This window comes from Lepus europaeus, chromosome 14 (genome assembly GCF_033115175.1).
Source record: "Lepus europaeus isolate LE1 chromosome 14, mLepTim1.pri, whole genome shotgun sequence".
NCBI lineage: Eukaryota > Metazoa > Chordata > Mammalia > Lagomorpha > Leporidae > Lepus > Lepus europaeus.
In genome coordinates this window covers 17,707,878-17,733,503 of record NC_084840.1, presented here as the reverse complement: position 1 = coordinate 17,733,503, position 25,626 = coordinate 17,707,878, and the positions used below count along the sequence as shown (strand labels likewise).

The following is a 25,626-nucleotide window of genomic DNA, read 5'->3' as shown; positions in this document are numbered from 1 at the left end:
CACCCAAAGAAAGAAGGGAGGGGGGAGGGGACAGAGGTGGTCCTGCCCCTGCCCCCCAGGGCCCTCCATTCCAGAACAGGGCCCGGGAGTAGCAGAGGGAGGTGACACTTGGAGAGCTCACAGTTAACACAGGGACAGGGGCGTGGGGCTGGGACCAGGGCGGGCAGGTGAATTGCGGGTTCACAGCTGGTGGGGCTTCCAGACAGTTCTCAGGACCCAGAAGCATCACCACCCACCCGTGGAAGCCCCCACGAGGGACAGGAGAGGCCAGGCTTGGGGGGGGCTTGGACATCCCCAAGCCTCAGTGAGAGGAACCCAGGCCCCCTTGTAGGCAGCACGCCTTCCCCACAAGGGAAGAAGCATCGCCTCCCCCATGCCCCCCACCTGATCCCGCTCCTCCGGGGGCCTGGCCTCAGCACGGGGTACCCAGGGGCAGGAGCGGGGGCGACTCCCTGGGCTCGTGGAAGTAGAGGGAGGAGGACGCCTCGGCCTTGAGCTTGTCCGAGCCGCCGCTGGGCGCCGAGGCCTCGGAGGCGCCCGCACACTGGTCACAGCAGCAGCAGCAGCAGCAGTCCAGGAAGGCCTGGCCCAGCGGCCTACAGATGCACAGCAGGAGTACGGGCGTGATGGCGCCCTTGAAGAAGATGGAGAACTGGGTGACCAGGCCCAGCAGGCCCAGCGTCTGGCGGCTGAGCTCCGGGGAGAGGTAGGCCACCGTCACGTTGCACACGTTCTCCGGCAGCGCGCAGAAGGCGTAGACCACGGTCAGGCCCACCACGGTGCGGTTGAGCTGGCTCTCACACTGCTCGTGCTTGCGTCCCGGCGGGCCCCGCACCCGCCACGTCACCAGCTGGCAGGTGACGGTGAAGAGGATGGGCAGGCAGAAGTAGCAGCCAAAGTACCACCACATGCGGGCGTTCTGGTAGGTCATCACCAGCGAGTACAGGGACTCGGGCAGGCTGGCAGAGGGCTTCATCACACACGAGTCCTCGGAGCCCCAGGCAGGGGAGGGCTCCTGTGCCAGCTGCCACAGCAGGAGCTCGGGCACGGCCAGTGTCATGGAGCCCACCCAGATGACGGCCAGCTTGGCCAGGATCGACTGACAGCGCTCGATGGGCCTCACCTTAGGCAGGGTGCTGGTGGCCACGTGGAAGCGGTCGATGCCCAGGGCACACAGGCTGAAGGTGGTGACTCCCAGACAGGACACCTGCGGGCGAGGACGTGGGGGCGGGGGAGAGGCCCCTGGTCAAGGCGCGCATGCACGGGGGTGGGGGGAAGAGCCCTGGGCTCCGAGGGGTGGGCATGGGAGCATAGGGCGCCTTTCGTGCACAAACCCTTGCTCAGCCGTCCCACAGAGGAGGAAACTGAATGGCAGAGATGAGGATGGCACACGCAGCCCCTGGCCACCGCTGACCAACTCGCTGCCTCCCAAGACCCTGAGACCCCACGAAGGGCCTGGGAGTTCCTCTCAAAGGAAGAACCAAGACCTAGTCGTGGGATAGCCATTCCTTGCCCCTCAGCCCCTCACCGTGGGCATTGACCGGGTGGGTGGTCTTGGGAACAGGGCTCTAACACCCTCGCACCCGCCCTGTCCTGAGCAGCCCCACCCCTACAGGAACGTCTCCCTATGAGCCAGAGGAAGAAGCCAGGGTAGCAGGGACAGAAGTGCCAAAGAGCATGGGGCCGGGGGTGTGGGGGAGTGCCCGCCCCCTCTGGAGCCCTCAAGTAATGTCCCAGCACACTGGGGGCTGCACGCCCAGGCCCCCAGGCCCCGCCTGGCCAGACGCTTCCTCCTCTGCCGGGGGGAGGGGAGGGAGCCACACAGTTCCCCCCTTATGAGCTCAGCGTCCCAGTGTCCTTTGTGGGAGCCCTGCCGGGAAGCCCCGGCCAGCAGCGGATCGGCCTGCAGCCCCTGGCAAAAACACTCGCCTCTCTCCTCCTTGCCGACAGCGCCAGAAACGTCCCAAGTTTTGCTCCAAGCTGCCTCCCCCCATTTCCTCCTGGTGCTGCCTTGTGACTCCTGCCCACCCCCAGCCCAGAGGGAGGACCTGACAGGCCTCTGGGTCATCTGTGTCCGCCGGGGGGCATGAGCAGGTGGCCTGGGAGGCCTGTGGGGACCCACGGTCACTGACCTGCCAGCCACATGCAAGACAGGGCTCTTGTCTGCCGTCCTGCCCCCCGCACCGTGGTCCACTCCCAGGTATAGACCACTGCTAATATTCAAGAAATTCCCCCACTTAATCCTTCGAGAATTCGTTCGGATCGCTATCATTACTATCAGCGCCAATTTGCAGGTGAGGAACTTGAAATTCAGGCAGGTTAAGCGACTCGGCAAGGTCCCTGGGCTAGTGGGGCAGAGCCCACTCCAGACCCAGTCTGCCTGACCCAGAGTCCCATGAGGAGCCTGCCCGGCCCCTGGGCTCTGAGCACGATGTGAGGGACTAGGACCCCAGGCTGCTCCCACACGGAGGGGCTTCTTGTGAGGTGGAGCCCCCTTGGGCCACCAGTAGGCGGTCTCCCTGGGTTGGGAAGCAAAAGACGGCTCCAACTGTGGAGCTGCCAAAGGCCAGTCCACTACGGTGACCAGGAACAGGGCTGGGAACAGGACCTGTGTCCCAGCGCCTGCCCCTGACCACTCCTCAGCCAGGCCGGTCCCCTGCATCACTCAGCGCGTGCCCCAGAGGGACACCAGCCTTCACAGAGAGGCCGCAGCCGCAAGTCCCCATCCTTACCCCACAGAGCTGAATCTACGAGGCTGCCTGCTTGTCCCGTGTTCTTACGCAGAGAGCCATCTTGCTGTGTCTTGCCTCCTTGCAAAGACATTGGTGTATTTTTGCCACGTTTTGGCGAAGGCATCTCTGTGTGGTTTGCACACGCTCCGACACACTTGTGTTCATGTTAACATGGAAATGAGGGTGCTGGGGGAGACTCAGCAATCATAGAACAGGCTGGCTGGAAGGACCATCTGGTCTACCCCAGTTGGGCGATGGGGAAATTGGAGAGAAGAGGTGAGTGACAGGGACAGAGCTCAAACCAGGTCTCCCCCTTCAGAGAGGGCGCAGGAGGCTGTGACAATAAGTCACAGCAAGGAAGGGCCTTTCCTTCTGGTGGGGGCACTCACTTGAGTGGGGAGGGACTGTGGGAGGGTAGGGGGCTCCCTGCGGGGAGACAGGATGCCAGGCAGGAAAGAAGGGAGATGTGGGCACTGGGCTGCGGCCATGGGCGCACAAAGGGTGGGGTGATGTCTCGGTGTGGACACGGGGAGGGTGGAGCAGGGAGAGCCAGTGCAGGGTCTAGAGAAAGGGAAGATGTGTGCAAGGCCAAAGCAGGGGAGCAGGCAGGGCTGGAACATGGGACCCCACACACCTGCCCACCAGGGTCTGCTGAGAGCCCCCAGAACCAGCGCCACGCTCACCCCAACCTACACCCCACCCCCGAGACAGAGGAGGGGCAGCAGGTCCAGGCCGCAGCTCAGCTTCCCGGGGCCCCACACTCACCTCCACAAAGGGCACGGCCCGGCAAGAGATGTCCCCCAGCAGCCTCTGCTTGGTGACTTCATTGAAGACGACCACAGGGAGGCAGAAGAAGAGGACCAGGAAGTCCCAGAGGGCCAGGCTGGCGAGGATGGAGTTCCAGGCGCTCTTCAGGTAGTAGCTGTGCCACACGATGCACATGACCGACAGGTTGCCCACGATGCCCACGGCAAATACCACCAGGGCCAGGAGCATGACGGCGTAGGCGCTGTAGGAGCTCTCGGTCACCGGGTACAGGGGGTTCTGAATCCGCAGCCTCTGGCCCGGGGACCCCGTCAGGTTGGCCCTCAGCTGCTGCCCGCTGCCTGGCGTGCCTCTGTCCTTGTCCGGGAGGGGGCTGGTGGCCACCAAGGGCTCGGTGGGCTGCAGACCAGCAGGGCGGATGGGCCGGGGGTACTCAGCCCACTCCTCAGGCACGTAGTGCTGCACGCCCTTGGCCTTCTCATCCTCAGTGCCTCTCCTGGCTCGGCCCTGCTGCTCCTGGGCCTCCTCGGCTCTGGACCTGCCCAAGACACCGTACAGGCCGGTGGCCGACGCCGCAGCGAGAGAGACGGCCAGGGGCCACAGCCAGCGCATGGCCGGATGAGCAGGAGGCAGCCGCTGCCCGGGGAGAGCAGGTGAGGCAAAGGCTGCAAGCGCTGGGCAGAACGGAGAGAGGCAGCTGGCAGCTGGTCCGCCCCTGGTCAGGCGTCTGCCGTGGCCGGCCCTCCCTCCCACCCTCCCGGCCACGGGCTGGGCAGGGCCCTCTGCTGGACACTGAGCAGTCTCTGCTGCCCTCACACAGCTCTTCCTCCCCAGAACACCCTTTTGGGCCCCACACAACCAGGGCAGCTCAGCCTGCCCCAGGGTGACCCCCCGAGGCAGGGGCAGAACCAGAAGTGGGGCACAGGTCCCCTGGTTCTGCTTGACTCCAGGCAGCACCCACATACAAAGCTGAGCGATTCCTGCGATTTTCTGGGTCCCAGCACTCAACTGGTTTCTCGGTGGACCCCTCGCCACGCTCCCTCAAAATCTGAAATTTCAATTTACTTGAAAGGCACAACAACAGAGAGACCTTCTGTCTTATGGTTCGCTCCTAAATGTGCGCAACAGCTGGGGCTGGGCCAGGCCCAAGCCAGGAGCCAGGAGCTCCACCCAGGTCTCCATGTGCGTGGCAAGGCTCACCTGCTGCCTCCTGGGCTGGGCTGTAGCAGGCAGCTGGATCAGAAGCAGAGGTGGGACCACGACACGAGTTCTCCAAACAGCAGCCTCACCACTGCACCACAGAGCCCACCCCCAACAACTGAAATTTACTTTTTTGATATTTTTTTTATCTGAAAGGCATATGCATAGGAAAGGAAGAGACAGAGAGAGTTCCAGCCCCTGTTTCACTCCTCAAATGGCCACAAGCGTCAAGTCTGGGCCAGGCTGAAGCCACGAGCCAGGAACTCCTTCCTGAAGTCCCAGATGAGTGGCAGGGGCCCAAGTACTTGCTTTCCCAAGCACATTAGCAGGGAGCTGGATTGGATGCCCAACAGTCAGAGCTCCAGCCAGCACTCCGACACCGGATGCCAGTGTTGCAAGCAGTGCCTTAATCCATGTGCCACGACAAAAATGTTAACCACAACCGAGGCAGACACAAGGTGGATGGACGTTGTCAGGATCACATGCTGGCTGAGTGCCTGCTGCACGCGCGACACTCTTTGCAGAAGTGCGAGAGACCTGTCCAGCGAGTGGCTTCATTCCCAAGGGGGTAATGAACAGCTCCAGCTGAGCATGGTAGATGCACTAGAACGTGAGGGCCTGGGGCTGGTGCTGTGATGTAGCTGGTGGGACCACCGCCTGTAGTGCTGGCATCCATATGGACGCTGGTTCGAGTCCCAGGTGCTCCACTTCTGATCCAGCTCCCTGCTGTGGCCTGGGAAAGCAGTAGAAGATGGCCCAAGTCCTTGGACCCCTGCACCTGCATGGGAGACCTGGAAGAGGCTCCTGGCTCCTGGCTTTGGATAGGCACAACTCTGGCCATTGCAGCCAATTGGGTAGTGAACCAGTGGATGGAAGACCTCTCTCTCTTTCTCTCTCTCTCTCTCTCTCTCTCTCTGCCTCTCCTTCTTTGTGTAACTCTGACTTTGAAATTAATTAATTAATAAAAAAAAAAAAAGGCAATGACCACAATGGCGAGGGTGCCCAAAGGAGCCTGGAGGAACCTGCCAGTCTGTCACCACCCAGGGTGACATTTGAATATGGGCTGTGAGCTTGCTGGACAGACCGCAGGGAGGAAGGGGGCTCCAGCCATGCCTGCAGAACAGCGAGTGTGGCGAGGAAGCTGGAACACAGAGGACTCTGGGAGAGTCCTGGGCATTTAGGGCAAAGCACTTGCAGAGATCGGCAGGGGAGGGACCAGAAGGGACCTTGTGTGCCAGGCCACAGAGCTGAGGATCCCATCCCAAAGGCGATGGAGAGGAACAGGGGCATGACCAAGGCAGGCTCTGGGAGCTGAGCCGGGGGATGCAAAGCAGTCGGAGAGAAGCCGAGATTCCAGAAAACCAGCAGCATCGACTCCTGCGCCTGCACCTGCGCCGGCTGTGGAGGGAGTACTCACGGCTGACCCGGGCATGGGTGGATACCCGCCCCGTGCAGGGAAGATCTGGAGCCCCTGGTGTGTATCTGGGGATGCTGCTCTGCACGTATGGAAGTCTGTGTGCCACGGGTTCCTGGGGTTGAGTCGCAGGGAAGAACTGCTGGGCATGGCGACGTGGGCTTCAGCATGTATGCATGGCGGGCAGCAGGGCAAGGCCTGGGGTCGCCCACCTGGCCCAGGCAGCAGAGGAGGGAGCTCTGGAGAAGACAATGGCATCAAATAGGAAGGGGGCAGGCAGCTGTGCTCTCCGGCTCCTTGAGACAAGAAAAAGAGAAGAGAAACTGGGCCTGTCCAGCCAGGGGTGGGAGTTGCTCACACGGGCAGATGGCAAACGTGACCCGGGGTGTCTCCCAGAGTGGACGCAACTTCCACAAGACACTTCCCACTGGAGAAGGCCCCCAGCCTAGCCAGAGGGGCCCCGCACCCAAGAAGAAGAAAAGATAGTTGGTGAGGGCCTGTCTTCGCCTTCCTTGTCACCGCCCCCGTGGCCCCTGCACCATGCTCAGGAGACACTCTCGCTTCCCAAATCCCCAGAGCGAGTCGGGTCCGCCCTGCCCCCAGCAGCCCCGGCAGCATTAGGCGCCGGGCCTCCTGCCTCTTGGCGTGGCTGTTTGGCTACAAAATCGCCATTAGCACCACCAGCGCCATTACCTGAGCTCTCATCCCGGGGCAGTGCTGTGTAAACATTTGAGTCTTTTTGTTATTTTCCCAGGCTCAGAGAGGTAAAGGGACTTACCCGAGGACACACAGCTGGGATCCAAATACAGCTTTGTCCAACCCCAAAGCTGAGACTTGTGAAAGAGTCACACAGAGAGATGGAGAGAAAGAGAGAGAGAGCTTCCATCTGCTGGTTCACTCCCCAGATGGCCGCAATGGCCAGCACTGGGCCAGACCAAAACCAGGAGCCAGAAGCTTCTTCTTCTTCTTTTTTTTTTTTTTTAAGATTTATTTATTTGAAAGTCAGAGTTATACAGAGAGAGAAGGAGAGGCAGAGAGAGAGAGAGAGAGAGAGAGAGGTCTTCCATCCACTGGTTCACTCCCCGAATGTCCGCAATGTGCAGAGCTATGCTGATCCAAAGCCAGGAGCCAGGAGCCACAAGCTTCTTCCAGGTCTTTCACATGGGTGTAGGGGCCCAAGGACTTGGGCCATCTTGTGCTGCTTTCCCAGGCCATAGCAGAGAGCTGGATCGGAAATGGAGCAGCTGGGACTCAAACCAGTACCCATATGGGATGTCAGCCCTGCAGCTTTACCCACTACGCCACAGCGCCGGCCCCCCAGAAGCTTCTTCTGAATCTTGCATGTGGGCAGACCAAGCCAGGAGCCAGGAGCTTCCTCCAGGTCTCCCATGTGGATGCAAGAGCCCAATGCTTGGACCATCTCCCACTGCTTTCTCAGGCCGTTAGCAGGGAGCTGGATCAGAAGTGAAGCAGCTGGGACATCAACCAGTGCTGGTTGGTGACCATGTGGGATGCCAGTGTCGCAGATGGCGGCTTTACCCTCAACGCCACAACACCAGCCCCAGTCACTCTTTGTGAAGCCTTAGAAAATGTTAACATGGGGAGAGACCCTCGAGACCACCTACACCAGCCCTCTTACTTTGCAGAAGTGGAAACTAAAGACTGGAGAAGTCAGGGCCAAAGCCAGGTCACGGCCACGCCATCTCTGCCGGGGGTCTGTGCTCCACAGGCACCTGCCCCCGCAGTGTAGACCCTCACAGAGAAACAGAAAGAAAGGGAGAGAGTCCTTCATCAGCCAGCTCACTCCTTAAATGACTGCAAAGGATGGGGCTGAAGCCAGGAACACAGGGCTCATCCGGGTCTCCCACGGAAGTGGCAGGGGCCCAAGGACTTGAGCCACCTTCCACTGCCTTCCCAGGTGCATTAGCAGGGAGCTGGATGGGAAGCGGAGCGGCCAGGACACAGTGCCGCATAGTGCCGCATACTTGCATGTTTTAAAGGGGTACAGTGCAGAGTTTCGACACATAGACACAGTGCAAGCTGGGCAGCCACCCTTTCCATGACGTCATCTTTTCTCTGTGTCTGGAGCCTACCAGCCCCTCTCTTCTGGTTCCTCATGCAGGGGATAACACCTTGCTGTGGTCTACAGCCGCCCCTCCCTCTGTGGAACTCTCCCACCTGCTACCCTACCCCCATGTTGGTCTCTGTCGGTGCGGTGAGAATACAAGAGGCCACTAGGTGGAGCCAAACGTCCAGTGACAGAGCTAAGGGTCTGCCTGCCGGCTTCACCCCGGACCCCAAAGCATCAGGCTACACCCACGCCCCACCCACAGAATTTCTGCCCTGAGGCCATCGAGCGGAGCTGAGAGGTGTCCCCAGGAGCAGAGGTCAAAGGGGCTGGTGGGATGTGCCTCAGTTTCCCTCCTCTCCTGGGGTGACCTGCCGGGGTCCCCAGGGAGCTCTCATCCTCCACCACCCCTCTGTAAGGACGAGGCTGTTCTCTGTGCCCAGCCAGAGGCATCAGCCTTGCTCAGAGCAAGCCAGGTCCCAGGACGGCCTCCCTCGGCTCCCAGGAATTCCCCTGGGAGTTTCCCCAGTGCCTGCGACAGAAACGGTGCTGGGGTGGACAGGGTGGGAGACGGGCGGGGGCTGTCCCTGGCGCCCAATGAGGTGAGGGTTCTGGGCACACGTGGACAGGCTGCCCGCGAAAGTAACAGGTGTTAGTGCTTTACGGGATGGATGCCACGGACCGTGCGTTCTCCTGCCCAGAGCTCCTGCCGGCTCTGCCGCTCGCAGGCTGTGTGCATGAACCTGGCCAAGGACTTGGCTTCTGTGCCCAGCGTCCCTGTCTGGGACATGGAGCTAATGTCAGGCCTTCCTGTGAAGATCAAATGAGTTCTCCATGCAACCATGGGAACAGTATCTGGGGCACAGGGTGCCCGATGGATGTTAGCTCTCGGCTGGAGTTAACTCACTGGCCTCCCAACTACCCCAGGAGGCAGCACACTCTTCCGGTGTTCATGCTATGGATTTGGAGACTGAGGCACAGAGAGGCAGGGAGGGCAAAGTCCTTCCAGCTCCCAGGGTTCCAAGCCTGATCGGGGCCGTGACTCAGACTGGTGCTGGGGCGGGCGGTGTAGACAGTCTGACCTGCAGGCTTCCCTTTGTGGTCCTCCTCCTTACTCTGGGCTCCTGCGCCCAAGGGGACAGCAAAGGGCCCCTGGGGAGAACATGTGTGCCAAGAGCAGGAGGTCAGAGGTCTGCTCCCAGCTCTGTCACCCGTTAGCCCCGGGGGTCAGCAGTGAGCACTCCCATGCGTAGTACACAGATTTGTTGGACACCTACTACATGCCAGCCAGTCGTTGTCCTAGATACGTGGGAAGCAGCGACTGGCTGGGCCGGACCTCTGTCCCCTGAATAAAACTAAACTGCGAATAACAAATCTGTACATTGTGACATTGGGGCCGGCAAAGGTGCTTCAGCGGTAAAGCCACCACCTGGGACGCTGGCATCCCACAGGGGCACCAGGTCGCCTCCCAGCTGCTCCACTTCCACCGAAGTTTCCCACTAATGCACCTGGGAAGGCAGCAGATGATGGCGGGGTACCTGGACCCCTGCCACCCGTGTGGGAGACCTGGATGGAGTGCCAGGCTCCTGGCTTCAGCCTGGCCCAGCCCCAGCTCTTGAAGACACTGAGGAGTGAACCAGCAGATGAAACAGCTCGCCCTCTCCCTCCCTCTCCATCACTCTGTTTTTCAAATGTCTTAGTAAAATAGAACAGACGGTGACGCGGGGCATGGAGGGTTAGATCAGGCTGCCGTGTGCTCAGGGACCTCATTTTTCTTTGATTTCTTCCTTGGTGAAAGGTAAGGACTATTACCCTGGGCCTGAGGTCTGGAAATGAAGTGTGGCCGCTGAGAAGGGTTTGGAAAAGGTCGCTGAAGTGGTGGTTCCCCTGCGCACCTGGGTCAGCGCACCCGGAGACTCCTGCTAAGTCGGAGGGTGGGGGCAGGCCCCCGAGCAGGGTCCCACTGCAGGCTGGGGTTTCAGGGCCAATGCCTAGGTGTTCCCGTTGCAGGTTGACAGATGTCCTTCCTCCACCCAGCCTTGAAGAGACGCCCGAGGGAGGGGACGCAGCCTGGGCACTCCCGGGCCACAGACAGCCCCTGACCCTCTGGCAGCCAGGCCCAGGTCTTCCTCCCTGCCTCCCCAGTGTCTAGCATTCTGTAGACGCTTGAGGTGTTTAAGAAAACAATAACAACAACAACAACAACAGGGAACGGCGCTGTGGCATAGTGGGTAAAGCCACCGCCTGTTGTGGCGGCATCCCATATGGGTGCTGGATCGAATCCTGGGTGCTCCACTTCCAATCCAGCTCTCTGCTATGGCCTGGGAAGGCAGCAGAGGATGGCCCAAGTCCTTGGGCCCCTGCAACTGGATGAGAGACCTGGAAGAAGCTCCTGGCTCCTGGCTTCGGATCAGCCCAGTTCTGGCCACTACAGCCATTCGGAGAGTGAACTAGCAGATGGAAGACCTCTCTTTCTCTCTTTCTGCTCCGCCTCTCTATAACTCTGCTTTTCAAATAAATAAATGGGGGTGGGCATTTGGCATAGCTGCCTAAGACGCTGCTCCTGATGCTGCATCCCATACCATGGTGCCTGGTTCGAGACCTGGCAGCTCCGCTTCTGATTGGGCTTCCTGCCAATGCACACCCCGGGATGGCTCTAGTGCCTAAGTCACTGCCACCTGCATGGAAGACCCCCAGGGAGCTCTGTGCTCTGGGCCTCAACCTGGCCCAGCCCTTGCTGTCATGGGCACTTGGGGAGTGAGCCGAGGATGGAAGATCTTAGTCTTGTCCCTCTGTGTCTGTGTCTTTCAACTAAATCTAAAAACCAAGTTACAGGTAAACAGAGGTGTCAGACTGCTCACGGAACCCTACCTGTACGTGACTTCAAGGTCCCGCAGGCGGGGGTGGGAGGGAGGAATGCTGGCTTCCTCAGTCGAAGGAAAGCCTACAGCTTCCAAAGCGGTTGGTGGAACACACCAGGCATCTTCGGTCCCCAAAGTGCTTGTCCCCCTGGGGTCCCTCACCCTTCCTCCTTTCCAGGCTGTCGCCCGGGCTCCCCAAAACCCCCATGTCCCAAGTACATCTCACCCCCTTTCCCCATTACCTGCAGCACAGCCAGGCAAAGCTGGTGCATCCAAAGGCAAGGCCAGGCTCCGGGCACCAGCAGCCCGGCTCCCAGCTGGCCCTCCCTGCAGGCGCCGACTCAGCCCCCAGTCCAGGCAAGGGAGGGGTCTGGGGCGGGCTCCCCATCCTGTTCTGCCCATGGAAAGACTGTGGGTTGGAGCTGTAGCAGGATCCCGTCAGTGCCACAGCAGCCATGGGGAATGGCCGTGCAGGCGCAGCTGGAGGGCCCATCAGAACAAAACCTCTGATTTTATGAGCTTCGTGCAGACTGTAGGTGAGGAGCAAGCCACTGGCTTAGCAAATGTTTATTGAATGCGTAGTGTGTGCAGACACCAAACTCTACTCAAAAGCATTTGTGCCTAACCGCTCCATCGACAGATGCCACAGCACGTCAAAGCAGCCCCTCCCACCCTCGGCTGGTTAAGATCAGTGGGAGCTAAAATCCCCTCAATGCTTCTGGAGCTGTCCCCTGGAAGGGACAGACCAGGGTGAGACACCTCCCACTCAGGAGGAGCAGGGACCGGCCCCAGCCACAGGTGGAGGAGACAGAGAACAGGAGCGCTGGAGGACGACCAGTGGGCGTGGGCGAGTCACGGCGACTTCCTCCAGAGAGAGCAGAGAGTGGCTGGGAGTGAGGGAGCCAGGCGGGCAGAAAGGAGGTGGGCCAGAAATTCCTGGCAGCCAGGTGGCAGGTGGGGAGGAAAGAGCCCACAAGAGAGAGCCTGCTCCCCAGCCTGCCCACTAGCCTGGGCCCCGCCCCCCAGGCTCAGCCAGAGCTGCAGCTGAGCCAGGGAGGGGAGAGGAGACCCCCGGAGGGCAGCCCCTGGCCCTGTCGCATCTCCGCTCCCCGCTGCTTCCTGACAGCTGGCTTCAGCCCTCCAGACACCTGCACTGCATTCCCAGCCCTGGGCAGCCAGAGGCCGCCTGGAGCTCTGAGGCCTGGGACAAAACCTTAGGGGAAGGAAGCTCAGCCCTGGTGCTGGCTGGGTTGGGTTGTCAGAGCCGGAACAGGAGGGGAAAGCGGCCTGCCCTTTAAGGGGGGACCGTCTAGGACACAGAGGAGTCTCGGGTCCGGCCCCTGCCGCCCCAGGACCTGATCCCCAGGTGCGGCCCATGCGCTAGCTTCCCGTTCCCCTCCCCGCCCCCTTGTCACACAGCCACAGCCCACAGGGCTGGGACAAGCAGACTATTCATTGCCAGGTGCCCTGGCCATGTCCTTTCTGCTTTCTTGCCCTGATGGCCAGACTTGAGCAGCCAGCCCAGGAGCTCAGCGTGAAAGAATGCGGCTCGGAGAGAAGGGGAGGTTTAACCCTTCCCTGGGCGGCATCAGTACAGCTCGGGGTGGGGGCAGGGCAGGCTAGGGGGCTGTCGAGGGAAAAGGTGGTCGAGCTCCTCCTCCTGATTCTAAACCAAAAGCCTGCACATCTTTCCCCTTCCTCCACCCGGTCTCGGGACTCGGTGGGTCGTTGTGGACACAGCATGAAATTGGATTCGCAGAAACACGTCCCCTCCCTTCCTAGCTGTGCAGCCTTGGCCGTCACTGAGCTGCCTGGAGCTCAAGAGTTTCTGTGAACAACTTCATGAACACGCACCTCCAGCGTCGCTCTGAACAGTAATGATGTAACAGTGCCACGCGCCTGCCACAAAGCGGGTTACTTTAATCTTTTTTGAGAGGCAGAGTGACAGACAGAGTTCCCAAATGCTGGTTCACTCCCCCAAATCCCTGCAACAGCCAGGGCTGAGCCAGGGTGAAGCCAGGAGCTGGAACTTCCATCCGGGTCTCCCACATGGGCAGCAGGGACCCAAGCACTTGAGCCGGCACCTGCTGCCGCACAGAGTGTGGAATTGGAGCAGACCGGATAGCAAGCCCTGGGCCTCTGAGCCTGGACAAGGGCCTCCTGCCCACCAGGCTAAGTACCCACCCCGAAGCGAGTTCTCAGTCAATGTCAGTTCTCTCTGTCTCCCTCCACTCCCGGCCTTGTTCCCTGATCCCACGCAGAGCGCTGCTCAGACGCCCTGGACCCCCAGGGCGCGCTGTCCTCCCACCCTGGAGGGCCGCCCTGCCAATTGCAGATTGCTGCCAAGAATGTGGACAGTTTCCTCTGCCCCTCCTGGGATGCAGAGTGCAATTCTATCCCCGCCACGCCAGTGTCCCGGATGGAGAGCTTCAAAGGAAGGGAGGACAAAGGTCTCTGGCCACACCCCCTGTGGAAAGAGGGGGGAAATTCCCGTATGCAAAGGAGGCTAAAGATAGACACAGAGACCCCACCCCTGCCTGGCCTGCTCCGCCCCGAATCACAGCCCCGCCTCCGTTCCTGGAACAAGCCGGGCCCAGCCGGCTGCCCCGGGTCGTGGGTGACACTAGGCCTGTGGATCTCGTCACTGGCAGAGCATCCTTGGCCCGTCGGGGTCTTGCACCCCTTCGGCACCTTCCTGGGATTCATTTCTCGGCTGTCTAGACCAGCGCAGAAGCTCTGGGGGTCAGCAGAATGGAGCCGAGGCAGCAGCCTCGCTCGGGGCTTTGTGCCTGTGGCCCTGGTACCGGAGCAAGGGGCCTTGGTGAAGGCGGCCGTGCTGAGCTGCAGGTGCCGAGCTCTGTGGCACCGTCTCCCAGGGCTCACACCAGGCCTGACAAGGCGTGCCCTTCACACCTGTTCTGCTTGAGAGGGTGGCCCTGTGTAGGGGCTTAGCCATGGCCAGCAGGAGTGCCCTGCTTGCAAATGGCAGTGTGGATTTCCACAGATCCAGGCCTTCCCCCGCACCTCTCTTGAGCCCTCCCACCCTCTGGCACACAGCACTGGACTCCAACATCCGTCAGCTGACATTCTCCTTGGGGGCCGAGCTGGGACACCCAGCACTCAGGCAGGTGCAAGGGCAGGAGGGCGGAGGGTAGTACAAGTGCTTTGCCCCTTCCCCAGGTCTTCCTCAGGGACTGCCTGGTCCACCCGTGCCAGCTGGGGGGCCCTTGCCCAGGAAGCCCCCCTGGGTGGTACCAGGGATGCCAGCCTCTGGCCCGACTTTTGGAGCATGCCCTTAGAATGCCCAGGGAACCTCTGTGCATTGTGGCCAACAGATATTTCTGTTTATTGTTTTTGTTTTAATAATGCTTCTTTTTTTAAAAAAATTATTTATTTATTTATTTGAAAGAGTTGCAGAGAGAGAAGGAGAGATAGAGAGCGATCTCCCATCCACTGGTTCACTCCCCCAAATGGCCATAATGGGCCTCCCCGCTGGGTGGCAGGGATGCAGGCACTTAGGCCATCTTCCACTGCTTTCTCAGGCGCATTAGCAGGGAGCAGCTGGGACTCGCAGTGGAGCCAGTATTGCACAACGCCTGTGGTTTGTTTCTTGCAGAGAGTAAAAGAGAATTCCCGGACCACTGTTGGCCTAGGACAGCTCCCCCTGGGTGCTGGGGAAACACACCCAGCTCTGCTGAGCATCCTGGACCTTTGCTCCTTTGCCAGTTTCTGATGCAGATGGTAGAGAACGGATGGAGGTGGTGGTGACCTTGGCAGTGGCGAGGAGGAGCAGGCTCCGAGCAGATGCAAGCTCCTGCATTTCTGTCTCTGTGCTGAGTATGTACCAGTGTGCATCTCCCTCCACACAGAGCTCTCCGTGTGCAGCTGTGCAAAGAGATTTATATTCCTTTCTAGAATGTCAGGGGCAGGGGTGTGGTCCGACAGATGGCTAGCAGGCTGCAGGTGTGTCTGGCTGGAAAAGGTACCTGCTGGGCCTCCTGGTTGGCTGTCAGTGAGTCACGGCGGTTGGGTTCCTGGAGCGTAGCTAATGGGCTGTCATGGAGTCAGGTTCGTGCCCTGCCTTATCTTTAGGGCCTTCTCCTGTCGGCCCAGACCGACAATGTTCCTTGTACCTGCAGTGACGCTCATAGGCTGCTGACTCCGGGTCAGTGGGACATGCCCTTTGGGTAGCTTTCCCAGAAGTGTGCGGGTTCACCTTGACCTTGCCACACACTGATGCCTCGGCCCTCCTGTACCCGACAGATGGGGACCTCCAGGGGAGAGATGGGGGATGAGGGGGGTCAGCAGACTATGACCTGGCAGAGCTGCCGGAGCTGGGGGCGGTGGGTAGGGCACTCAGTTCACTGAGTGGCAACTTAGCAGTGTTTGTGGGTAAACATTTGTGAAACCAACTCCACTCCTGGTAGGTTGCCATGGTAACTTAGGGTCTGGGCAAGGGAAAGGGGAGAGGTGGCAGAAGGGGTCCATGCCCTGGCTGTCAGATGCACAGGCCCCCGGATATGCACATATCCTCACCCCCCCACATATGCCCCCAGCCCCAAATCACAGGGCCACAAGGAGCTCTTCACTTCTCCTGGACCTCGCCTGCGGTTCCTTCATGCCCATCACTGGGGTTGCAGTGGGCTCAGCAAGGCCTTGTGGGGGGTGCACAGGCGGCCATCACAAGGAGGAGCTGGGCAGCCAGCAGGAGCCCCAGGGGCTGTGACGTTGGCCCGCCCCCCGCCCCAGCAGCTGGCAAAGCTCCTTCCTCCACCTGCACTGTGGCAGCTGCAGCCCCAGGCCTCCACTCACAAGGCCGGGAGTGCCCAGCACAGCCGACCCAGCTCGGGGCTCCGACTTCTGAGAGGCTCCAGGCTGACCAGGCCGAAAGCCCCGCGTGGCTCTGTCCCCTCCTCCCTTCTGCCTGCCTACCGGAGCACAAGACTGTGGTCTGGGCCGCGGGAGGCAGCCGGGAGGGGGTGGCCTTGGCAGGCCCCTGAACTCCCAGCTCTCGCCCGCCCGGGCTGGCACTGTCGCCATCCAGGGTGCCTGGGCAGAGAGCCAGAGGGAATTTTCCACCTGCCTGGCTTTGTTGTCTGCGCTGTGGCCTAGAGCCTGGGCTGGGGGCAGGGGTGTGGTGGGGAGCAGGCCCCCGGGGGGGGGAATCTGGAGGTGCCCACACTTCCCCTGTCACATGACCCAGCAGGGCCTCTTTTCCTCCCTATGGGAGTTGGGGGGAGGGAAAGTTGGGCCCTGTGGGGAGCACACAGTGCCAGCATTAGGAGCCTTGACTTATCCCCCGAGCCCTTGCCTAATACAATGGGGAAACTGAGGCACCAGGGAGGCAAGGGACAGAGCCAAGGTGGCAGAGGGAGGAAATAGGCAAGCCAGGTTTCCAGACCCACCATGTAGTGTCCTCACTGTCCCCTCAATCCCCCAAGGGCTCTCCCCACCCCGGCCACTGTTCCACCCCAGCAGAGTGAGGTGTGGGTGTGGAAGGGTGTGCTGGCCTCCTGCCCCCAGCACAGGGGTCAGCACGGACCCTGCTGGAGCAGAAGACAACTTGGGAAGAGAGCAGTGGGTTAGCTCATCAAAGGCTTTCAGAAACCGAGACCCAGAGACCGGGAGAGAGCTGTGTGCTCCTGCTCGGGCGTGACCCGGGCTGGGCAGCCACGCAGAAGCCCGACAGGACCTGGGGTGGCAGACGGAGGACAGCAGCAACCTGTCCGCTCAGATTCCGCACTGCACTCCTCGCCCGCCCGAGGGGTTGGGGCAGGACCCCGCAGAACGAGGGTCTCCCAGGCTTTACAGCTTGCTGTGGGGTGCATGGGTGCAGGGGTTTCCAGGGCCTGCCCTGGGGAGGAGGACGTGAGGGATGCAATGGTGGGGTGGGGTGGGGATTGTGCTCTGAGCCCCACGCGGGCTGCCAGGCTGCCAGCCCAAACCCACCCCTCAACACCCTGTCCTCCCTCTGCACGTTCCTGGGGGCCTGGGGCCTGCCCTGCTCGCCGCTGACTCCCACCCCCTCCAGGCTGGCTGAGCTCTGTCTGCTGGCCTCAGGCTGAGGGTGGGGCTGGGCTGCTCTGGAGCAGCGTGAGTGACGTGAGTGATTGAAACCACTGATGACCGCGGGAGGCCCGAGACTCCCGGGAGATTAGAGCAGGCAGCCGGCGAGGGGGAGGGGGTGCACTTGGAGCCCTTTCTGTGCCCTCCAAACTGTCACCCCGCTGGGCAGCACCCACACCCTGTCTTGGCCTTGGGCCACCTGTGTGGGGGTGGGGGTGGGCAGTGCCCCAGTGTCCCCAGACGCGGAGCCTAGTGTCTCTCCCCGCTTCGGTGAGGTGACCCAGGTGCACCTGCTCCCGAGAGTAAACAGCAAATGGAAGGCCTAGGGCGGGGGCGGGGCGAGGCTGAAACTGGGAGCCGGGAGCCCTGTGAGTCACGTCCTCACTCCGCAGCCACCAGGGAGGACAAGGCGGGTGGGGGAGGCGGGAGGAAGGCGGATCAGGGCCACACCGTGGCTGACTCAGGCCCCACACGGCCCCCCTGGGGGACTCCTCCCTAAAGGGTCGCTGGAAATCTCTCCTCCAGCCTAGTCAACTTTACAGCTGGGAGGCTGTGCCCCAGGGCCGGCCCAGAGACGGCGAGTGACACAAGGCACAGTAGTGGTCTGGCGTCTCCTGGGCCCGCCTTGGGTCCCGATCAGAGCCAGGAGCCCAACTCCCGCCGGGCTTTCCCTGCCTTGCTGGTCTTGCAACCCGGGGAAAAGGTTTGAGACGATTTTGTAATCACAGCCATTGCTAAGGCGCCCTGGGGACAGGGGACACCTGTGGCCCCTCCACCTCCCTGACATCACCGGCCCTGTGAGACCAATCCCTGGAAGCCCTGCCCAGTGGTGTAACATCCCGGGGCTGGGCCTGCTGTGCTGGGAAGAGGGTTCCACCCTGGAGAGGATGGTGGGGACAGCTCAGGTCCTGTGGCTGGGATCCCATCAGTAAGCACCCTGGCTGCAGGGTGCCCACCTGCTGTGCCCCTGAATGCGAGGTGCCCCGGAGCTGCAGCCCCGGGCGACTGAGTCAGCTCTCTCCCGCAGAGTCAGCCTCCTCTGAGTCCCGCGGAGCTGTGGTTGGGATGGTGGAATTTGGAGAATCTGGTATCAGTCAGCCCAGCAAATCTGCTTGTCACCAGTCAGCTGTGAGACCGGGGCAGGGTTCTGACCTCCCTAACCCCTCCTCTGTCAGGCGGAGAATTCCTATCTCACAGGGTTGTGGCGAGGATTAAGTGAAGTGACCTGTACACGGCTCAGGCACAACGCCTGCCCCATAACAACATGGGCTCAATCCTTTTCTCACGTTTACGTATTTGTTGTTCATTTATGTGAAAGGCAGAGTGGCAGAGACTCTGTCTCTGGTCCACGCCCCAGACACTCACAAAGGTGGGGCTAAGCCAGGAGCCCAGAACTCCATCTGGGACTCCTCCATGGGGGGCAGGGGCCCAAGTGCTTGAGCCTTCGCCTGCTGCCTCCCAGGGTGTGCATTAGCAGGAAACTGGATCCTAAGCGGAGCAGGGACTTGGACCCAGCCGCTCTGATACCAGATGTGGGCAGACACCTGCCCCTGGGCCCAGCTTTTGAAATGCAAAATACAAATAGGGAAGGGAACTGAATGCTAGTAATATTAGGCTTCACAAAGTTCGTGGAAAATGTGTGTTATGAAAAAGCGAGGCACAGATTCTAAACCTTTCTGCACCAAGATAAGCCTAACCTCTGGTTTCATGCGTGTCCTACACACTTTCCGCAGTCGCCCACCTAGTAAGCGGCCGTTCGGACCCTTGCATTTCTAGCAACGACAGGGGACAACGCAGGGGCCTTGTTTCACTTATCCTACACTGCTTGATAAAGTCAAGGCAGGGGACAGGCGGCCTCTGACCTGCACAGTCAATGGGAGGACCCACAAGGGAGCTGAGGCGAGGCCAGAAAAATCCAGGAGCTTGGCTGGTCACCCCCTGGCCTCCACGCAGTCCCTGCTCCTCGGCCTTCAGCGCCGGCTCAGGCCGGCTCTCCCACCAGAGGCTGTCCCGGGGTAGCACTGGCTCGGGGCAGGGCCCAGCCCCTACGGTGTGCTCTGTAGGACTCACTTCTGCTTTCTTGCTGTTTATCCCCATGCTCTCCTAGCCTAGCATTCTGCACTTTAAAAAAAAATTTTTTTTAATTATATTTGAAAGGCAGAGAGACAGAAAGAGAGATCGCCTATCAACTGGCTCATTCCTCAAACAGCTACAACGACTCGTGCTGGGCCAAAGCCTGGTCCCAGCACTCCATCTGGGTCTCCCCTGGAGGTGGCAGGGATCCAACTATGTGAGCCATTACCTGTTGCCTCTTGGAGGGGGCATTAGCAGGAAACTGGAAGCAGAGTGCGGATTTGAACCCAGGCGCTATGATATGAGATGTAGGTGCCCAAGGGGCCCCTTAACCACGCCCCCATCTGCATATTCTTTAAAAAAAGATTTATTTATCTACCCATTTATTTATTTGAAAAACAGAAAGAGAGGGAGAAATGGAGAGAGATCTTCTGTCCACTGGTTAACTCCCCAAATGGCCACAATGGCTGTGCTGAGCCAGTTTGAAGCCAGGAGCCAGGAGCTTCTTCCAGGTCTCTCATCTGGGTGCTGGGGCCCAAGCACTTGGGCCAACTTCTACTGCTTTCCCAGGCCATGAACAGGGAGCTGGATGGGAAGTGGAGCAGCCGGGACTTGAACCGGTGCTCTGCACAACGCTGCCCTCCCCCACTCTTTGGTAATGAGCTCTCTCATTAAACTGGCAGCTTCTCTGGGCTGGGCCCTCCTGCTGCCATGTGTTCCTGGCAGAGGCACAGTCAGCCTTTGTGGAATGAGCGCCTGGCAGCCGTGGGCCCTCCCGGGACAGCTATTTCCCAGGGTCTGTGTGCTTGGATGGCACCCGGCTGACTCCGTGTCCCATTGCACCCAGGACAATCACTGGGAGCACCCTCTCTCCCCAACGGAGCACCCAGGTTGGAGGGACACCCTCAGCAAGAAGCCCAAAGATCTCACAACTGTTCTCGGTTATTGCCCGTTTTACCCCTTTGTCTGTGTCTTCAGCTTTGCTATGGATATGGATGGGAAATATTCTGGCCTGGCCTAGGCCTGGGTTCCAAGGGGAGTGGGCAGAGGATGGGTGGTTCTAAGGGGAGTGGGCAGAGGACGGGCAGCACCAGAGAGAGAGCCTTCTGGGGGGTGTGTCTGTGGCACAGAACACCCGCACCCCGTATCTGAGCACTGGTTTGAATCCTGGCTGCTCTGCTTCTGATCCAGCCTCCTGCTAATGTGCCTGGGAGGCCGCAGATGATGGCTCAAGTAGTTGGCCCTTGCCATCCACATAGGACTCCTGGATAGAGTACCAGACTTCTGGCTTTGGTCCAGCCCAGCTCTGGCTGCTGCATTTGGGGGAATGGAAGATTCTCTATTTCTGTGTGTTGCTCTGCCTTTCAAATAAATAAATAAATCTTTAAAAAAAATAAAGTAAAATAAGAGATCCTTCTGGGAGAAAGCTCATTGCGAGGCGGGAGGCACATACTGCTTCCCACAAGGTAAGCTCCCCCCTGGAGAGCCCGGGCTTCCAGGGCCCATGAAACTGACAAAGTCAAAAGGAAAAGGTACTAACCGTGCAAAGAAATCAGCAGGCCGGGTGTGGACAGAGGAATGGCCGCACAGTCCAGCTGTCTGTGCTGGGACACCTCTGTGGGGGCCTCTGTGGGCCTGGGCTAGGCTACAGGTGTGGCAACCTCAGAGTCAGTTTGTGCCATCGTGATCGCCCGCGCCCCCCACTCCCGCCAGCCCAAGCCTCCCCACCGCGCACACTCCCAGGGGCCAGGCCTGGAGTGAGAGCTGCCTCTGTTTCCCCACAGCCCCCACTTGGGATTTCAGGGGGGCAAGGAAAGAGGGGGGAGGGAGAATGGGTAACCATGGCAACCGGTTCATAAATGGAGACTCCTCAAGAAAGCTGGAAAGAGACCCTCGGAGCCCTGTGCCCACGTGTGTCACTGTTCACCTTATTCTGCAAGCATTTATTAAGCCTCCCCCTCCCGCCACACACTGGGCTAGGCCCTGGGGGCACAGCCGCTGGACTGCTGGCCCCAGGGGAGGGCTGGTCAGGGGTGAGAGCTGGCCCCAGCCTCAGGCCCACCTGCAGAGGAGAGGTAGGTTTAAGGAGGGGGAGGCACTGTGGGCCGGGGAGAAGCAGCTCCTATGTTGTGGCGTTTGTACAATCTGAGTGTCTAGTGTTCCTCACAGGAGAAGAGTACCCAATGTTTCAAAATAAGGCGGAGGCAGTGAGTGGTGCAGTGAGCTAAGCCGCCCATGCAACACCAGCATCCCATATCTGAATGCCGGTTGGAGTCCCGGCTGCTCCACTTCCCACCAGCTCCCTGCTGATGCACCTGGGAACGCAGCCGAAGACGGCCCAAGCACCCACGTGGCAGATCCAGGTGGAGCAATAGGCTCCTGGCTTCAGCCTGGCCCAGCTCTGGCTGTTGTGGCCATCTGGGGAGTGAACCAGCCAGTGGAAGATCCTCCTGTCTTTCTCTCTCTGTCATTCAGCCTTCCAAATAAATAAGTAAATCCTTTCTTTAAAAAGACAGTGTGAAAAGTTATAGCATTGTTGTCTCACAGGACATGACCAGTTGTGTACCCAACGCTGCCATCGTAGTCTACGATCTTTTTTCCTGCTCACTGCACACACCCCCTGTGGAACCAGCTTCTCTCTGTCTTGTGCTGCTGTGGAAGACCCTGCAGACCGGGAATTCACCACGGCCGGAAGTCTGCTTCTTTCTCCCAGTTCTGGGCTTTGCACCATAACAGGCCGGAGGGTGAGGGGCACCCTGCACAAGACGCAGAGTGAATCAGGCAAAGGCATCTTGTCGGGAACCTGTCCTGTGCTCGCTAACACACCCCCGCCATGATGGCCTTGACCCTGAGAATGGAGCTCCTAACAGTAGCACGTTCCCACCTGAGCCCGATCACGGCCCTACCTTAGCCCATTTCGTAAAGCTTCGAAGGACACTGGCTATTTCTGTGCGAGGGTCCTGTTTTTGACTGGGTGCAATGATACTTTGATGGGGGCCACCTGAGGCCATGGTGGAAGGGCATTGTCGGTGACATTAGAAGGACGCGTGTGTGTGGACTTCCAGAGGGCAGTCACTCACTATTGAGCACTTGCTTCCAAGCCATGCAACCTAATATGGCCATTCCTACTGTCCACTCCAGGGAATGAGGACATGCACCCCACAGCCACCCGTACAGGAACGCTCCCAGCAGCTCTATTCCCGTGAGCCCCAAGTTGGAATCAACCCCCAGAGTCTCTCAGCAGTTGGATGGGTGAGCATATTACGATATACTGCTCAGTGGAACACTACTCCATGATAGAAATAAACTACTGGTGGCCGGCGCCGCGGCTCAATAGGCTAATCCTCCGCCTTGTGGCGCCGGCACACCGGGTTCTAGTCCCGGTCGGGGTACCAATCCTGTCCCAGTTGCCCCTCTTCCAGGCCAGCTCTCTGCTGTGGCCCGGGAGTGCAGTGGAGGATGGCCCAAGTGCTTGGGTCCTGCACCCCATGGGAGACCAGGATAAACACCTGGCTCCTGCCATCGGATTAGCGCGGTGCGCCGGTCGCAGCGCGCCAACCGCGGCGGCCACTGGAGGGTGAACCAATGGCAAAAAGGAAGACCTTTCTCTCTGTCTCTCTCTCTGACTGTCCACTCTGCCTGTCCAAAAAAAAAAGAAAAAGAAAAAGAAATAAACTACTGGTGCTGGAAACACCACGGCTAGGGGCAGGCCATTGGCACAGTCACTAAGACACTGCTTGGGGCCGGCATTGTGGTCGAGTCCTGGCTGCTCCACTTCCAACCCAGCTCCCTGCTAATGCACCTGTGAAGCAGCAGATTGGCGGCTCAAGTACTTGAGGGCCTGCCACCACGTGGGAAACCTGGGTGGAGTTCCCAGCTCCTGGCTTTGGCCTGGAGCAGCCCCTGAAGTTGTGGCCATTTGAGGAGAGAACCAGCAGAAGGAAGACCCTTCTCTGTCACTCTAACTTTCAAATAAATAAAGAAATCATCTTTTTTTTTTTTTAAGGGTTGCTTGCAGTGCCCACACCCCATATCATTGTGCCTGGATTCACATTGCAGCTCTGCTCCTGATCCCAGCTTCTTGTTGATGGGCACCCTGGGAAGCTCAAGTAGTTGAGGCCCTGCCACACACGTGGAAGACCCAGGGGAGTTCAGGTGTTCTGGCTTCGGCCTGGCTCAGCCTTGGCTGTGTAGGCATTTGGGGAGTGAACCAGTGGGTGGGAAACCTCTCTTTCTCTTCTTTTCCTCTCTGCCTTTCAAACAAACAAACAAACAAATGTTTTAAAAACCATCATGGGGGGATCTCAGACACATTACTGAAAACAACCAGGGGCCGGCGCCATGGCTCAGTAGGCTAATCCTCTGCCTGCGGCGCGGCACACCAGGTTCTAGTCCTGGTCAGGGCGCCGGATTCTGTCCAGGTTGCTCCTCTTCCAGTCCAGCTCTCTGCTGTGGCCCGGGAAGGCAGTGGAGGATGGCCCAAGTGCTTGGGCCCTGCACCTGGCTCCTGGCTTCGGATCAGCGCAGTGCGCTGGCCGTAGAGGCCATTTGGGGGATGAACCAAAAGAAGGAAGACCTTTCTCTCTGTCTCTCTCTCTCACTGTCTAACTCTGCCTGTCCAAAAAAAAAAAAAAGAAAGAAAGAAAGAAAACAACCAGGTGTTCCATTTAGCGTCTGGGTGTGTCTGGGACTGTTGGTACAAGGTCAACTTCCATGGGCTCTGGGGGTGAGGGTGACAGAGACACTCCCAACTTGGTGGTGGTCACCAGGGCAGGCATAGGCCCAACCTCATCAGAGTGTGTGAATTCTACAGCCTGGAAATGAGGCTGCCCCGGAGCGGGGAGGGAGGGGGCGCCTTAGGGTGGGAGGGTTCCAGAAACCACAGAAGGGAGCGTTCTCTTTCCTCCTTTCCGCTGAGCTGGGTGAGTGGAATCCACAGGTGTGCGCAGGTGACAGGCTTTGGCTGGGAGGATGCACTCTGCCAGGTGCCATTCACCGGGGCCTTCCGCCCCCTGCTCCCCCACCTCCCTGCACTCTGCCGGTGACTGCTCAAGCCATGTGGGGAGCAGCCCCTTCCCCACCTGTTGTCACAGGTTGTTGTGAGGATAAAATCAGAAAATGGTCTATAAACAGTAACTGCAGGGGCCGTAAATGGCTCAGGCGAGAGGCATCCTGCAGCTCTTTTCTTTTAATGTCTCTTTATTTGGAAGGCAGAGGACAGAGAGCATCCCACCTCTCCCTCGCCCTGAGCTCCCTCAGGAAGGGGCTCCTGGCTTCCCCCAGGACCCTGGCGTTCTGTTTCTCTTCAAGGGGAGCCCCATCCTTGAGCCTCATCGCCCAGAACCTGGGCTCCCGCTTCCTCCCATCAGTAGCTCTGATCCATTCAACTCCCACACTCTCCCGCCCCCACTTCAGTGCCTGCAGCAGGGCGCAGCCTTGGCCCTTAGGTCTACCCCGGGGCAGCAGAAGCTGGACAAAAGGCCCCAAGCCAGCCATCACCATGGTTACGAGCTGCCGGGGAATACAGATCTGTCTCTGCCTGTCTCCACTGCTCTCTCCCCTCTGTCCCTCTGTCCCGTCTTACTCTGTGGTCCACCCTGCACAATTTGGCTTCCTCTGTCCCCATTGGCCCCCTCGGGCTCCATTCCACCTGTTCTTGTCTCTTTTTGGAAAGGGATAACATGAAAATGGCTTTCAAAATTCGGGGGTGGGTGGGAGTGCGTCATAGCAGCTGAGATGCCCACTCGGGATGGCCGAATCCCCCTGTTGAGTGCCCTGTGGCGCGTCTCCACTCTGCTTCTGAGGACTCCAGTTTCCTGCTAGTGTGCACGCCGGGAAGCAGCAGTGACAGCTCAAATTCCTGGGTCCCCGCCACCCACCTGGGAGACCTGGATGCAGTTCCGGGATTCTGTCTTCAGGCTGGCCCAGCCCCAGATGTTGTGGGCATTTTGGGAGGGAACCAGTGGAGGGGAGTTCTGTCTCTATCTCTGTCCATCTGTCTGCCTCGCAAATAAAATGAAAAGCAAAAATTGGGGAGGGGGTGTGGGTAGTAGTTTTACACACGCACGTTATCCCTAAACTCTCCTAGCTTCTCAGCCCCATCTGTCTCTGACTTCTCTCCCTCTCCTCCCCAGGTCTCTTTCTGGCTGTCACCTCCCACTTCAGAGGACACAGGAGTGATAGGAGCCCCCCCCCCCCCAGGCCCCCGTGTGGCCTTGGCAGGAATGAGACGCCTGCACAGCCCGGGAGGGTGCTGCCGAGTGGCACAGCAGACTTGGCCGTGGAGGCCAGGGAAACTTGACTTTGACATCCATCCCATCTGCCAACCCATCAGCTCTTTCTCCATACGGCGACATGTGATTGCTGCCGATCGGATTCCAGGTCCATAGAAGGCAGTGACAGCCTATGTCCCCAACCCATCTCTCCTTTCCCTCGGCTTCGTCTGCC

At 59.6% G+C, this 25,626-nt stretch overlaps 1 protein-coding gene across 1 annotated transcript; it reads right to left on the bottom strand.

Moving 5' to 3' along the window:
• Positions 1–412: 412 nt before the first annotated feature.
• On the bottom strand, positions 413–4,109 carry GPR37L1 (G protein-coupled receptor 37 like 1). Its single transcript, XM_062211444.1, has 2 exons — positions 3,498–4,109; positions 413–1,207 (listed from the first exon to the last, which is right to left on the bottom strand). Exons 1-2 carry the CDS (start codon positions 4,107–4,109, stop codon positions 413–415), a joined length of 1,407 nt encoding a protein of 468 aa, XP_062067428.1.
• Positions 4,110–25,626: the final 21,517 nt, after the last annotated feature.

What these genes read in the sequence shown, in the direction of transcription:
- GPR37L1 (XM_062211444.1), bottom strand. Translation starts at nt 4,109, where the DNA reads ATGCGCTGGCTGTGGCCCCTGGCCGTCTCTCTCGCTGCGGCGTCGGCC. An exon ending in GGGCCGTGCCCTTTGTGGAG is followed by an intron (nt 1,208 to 3,497) that starts GTGAGTGTGGGG and finishes CCTCGCCCGCAG; the next exon opens with GTGTCCTGTCTGGGAGTCAC.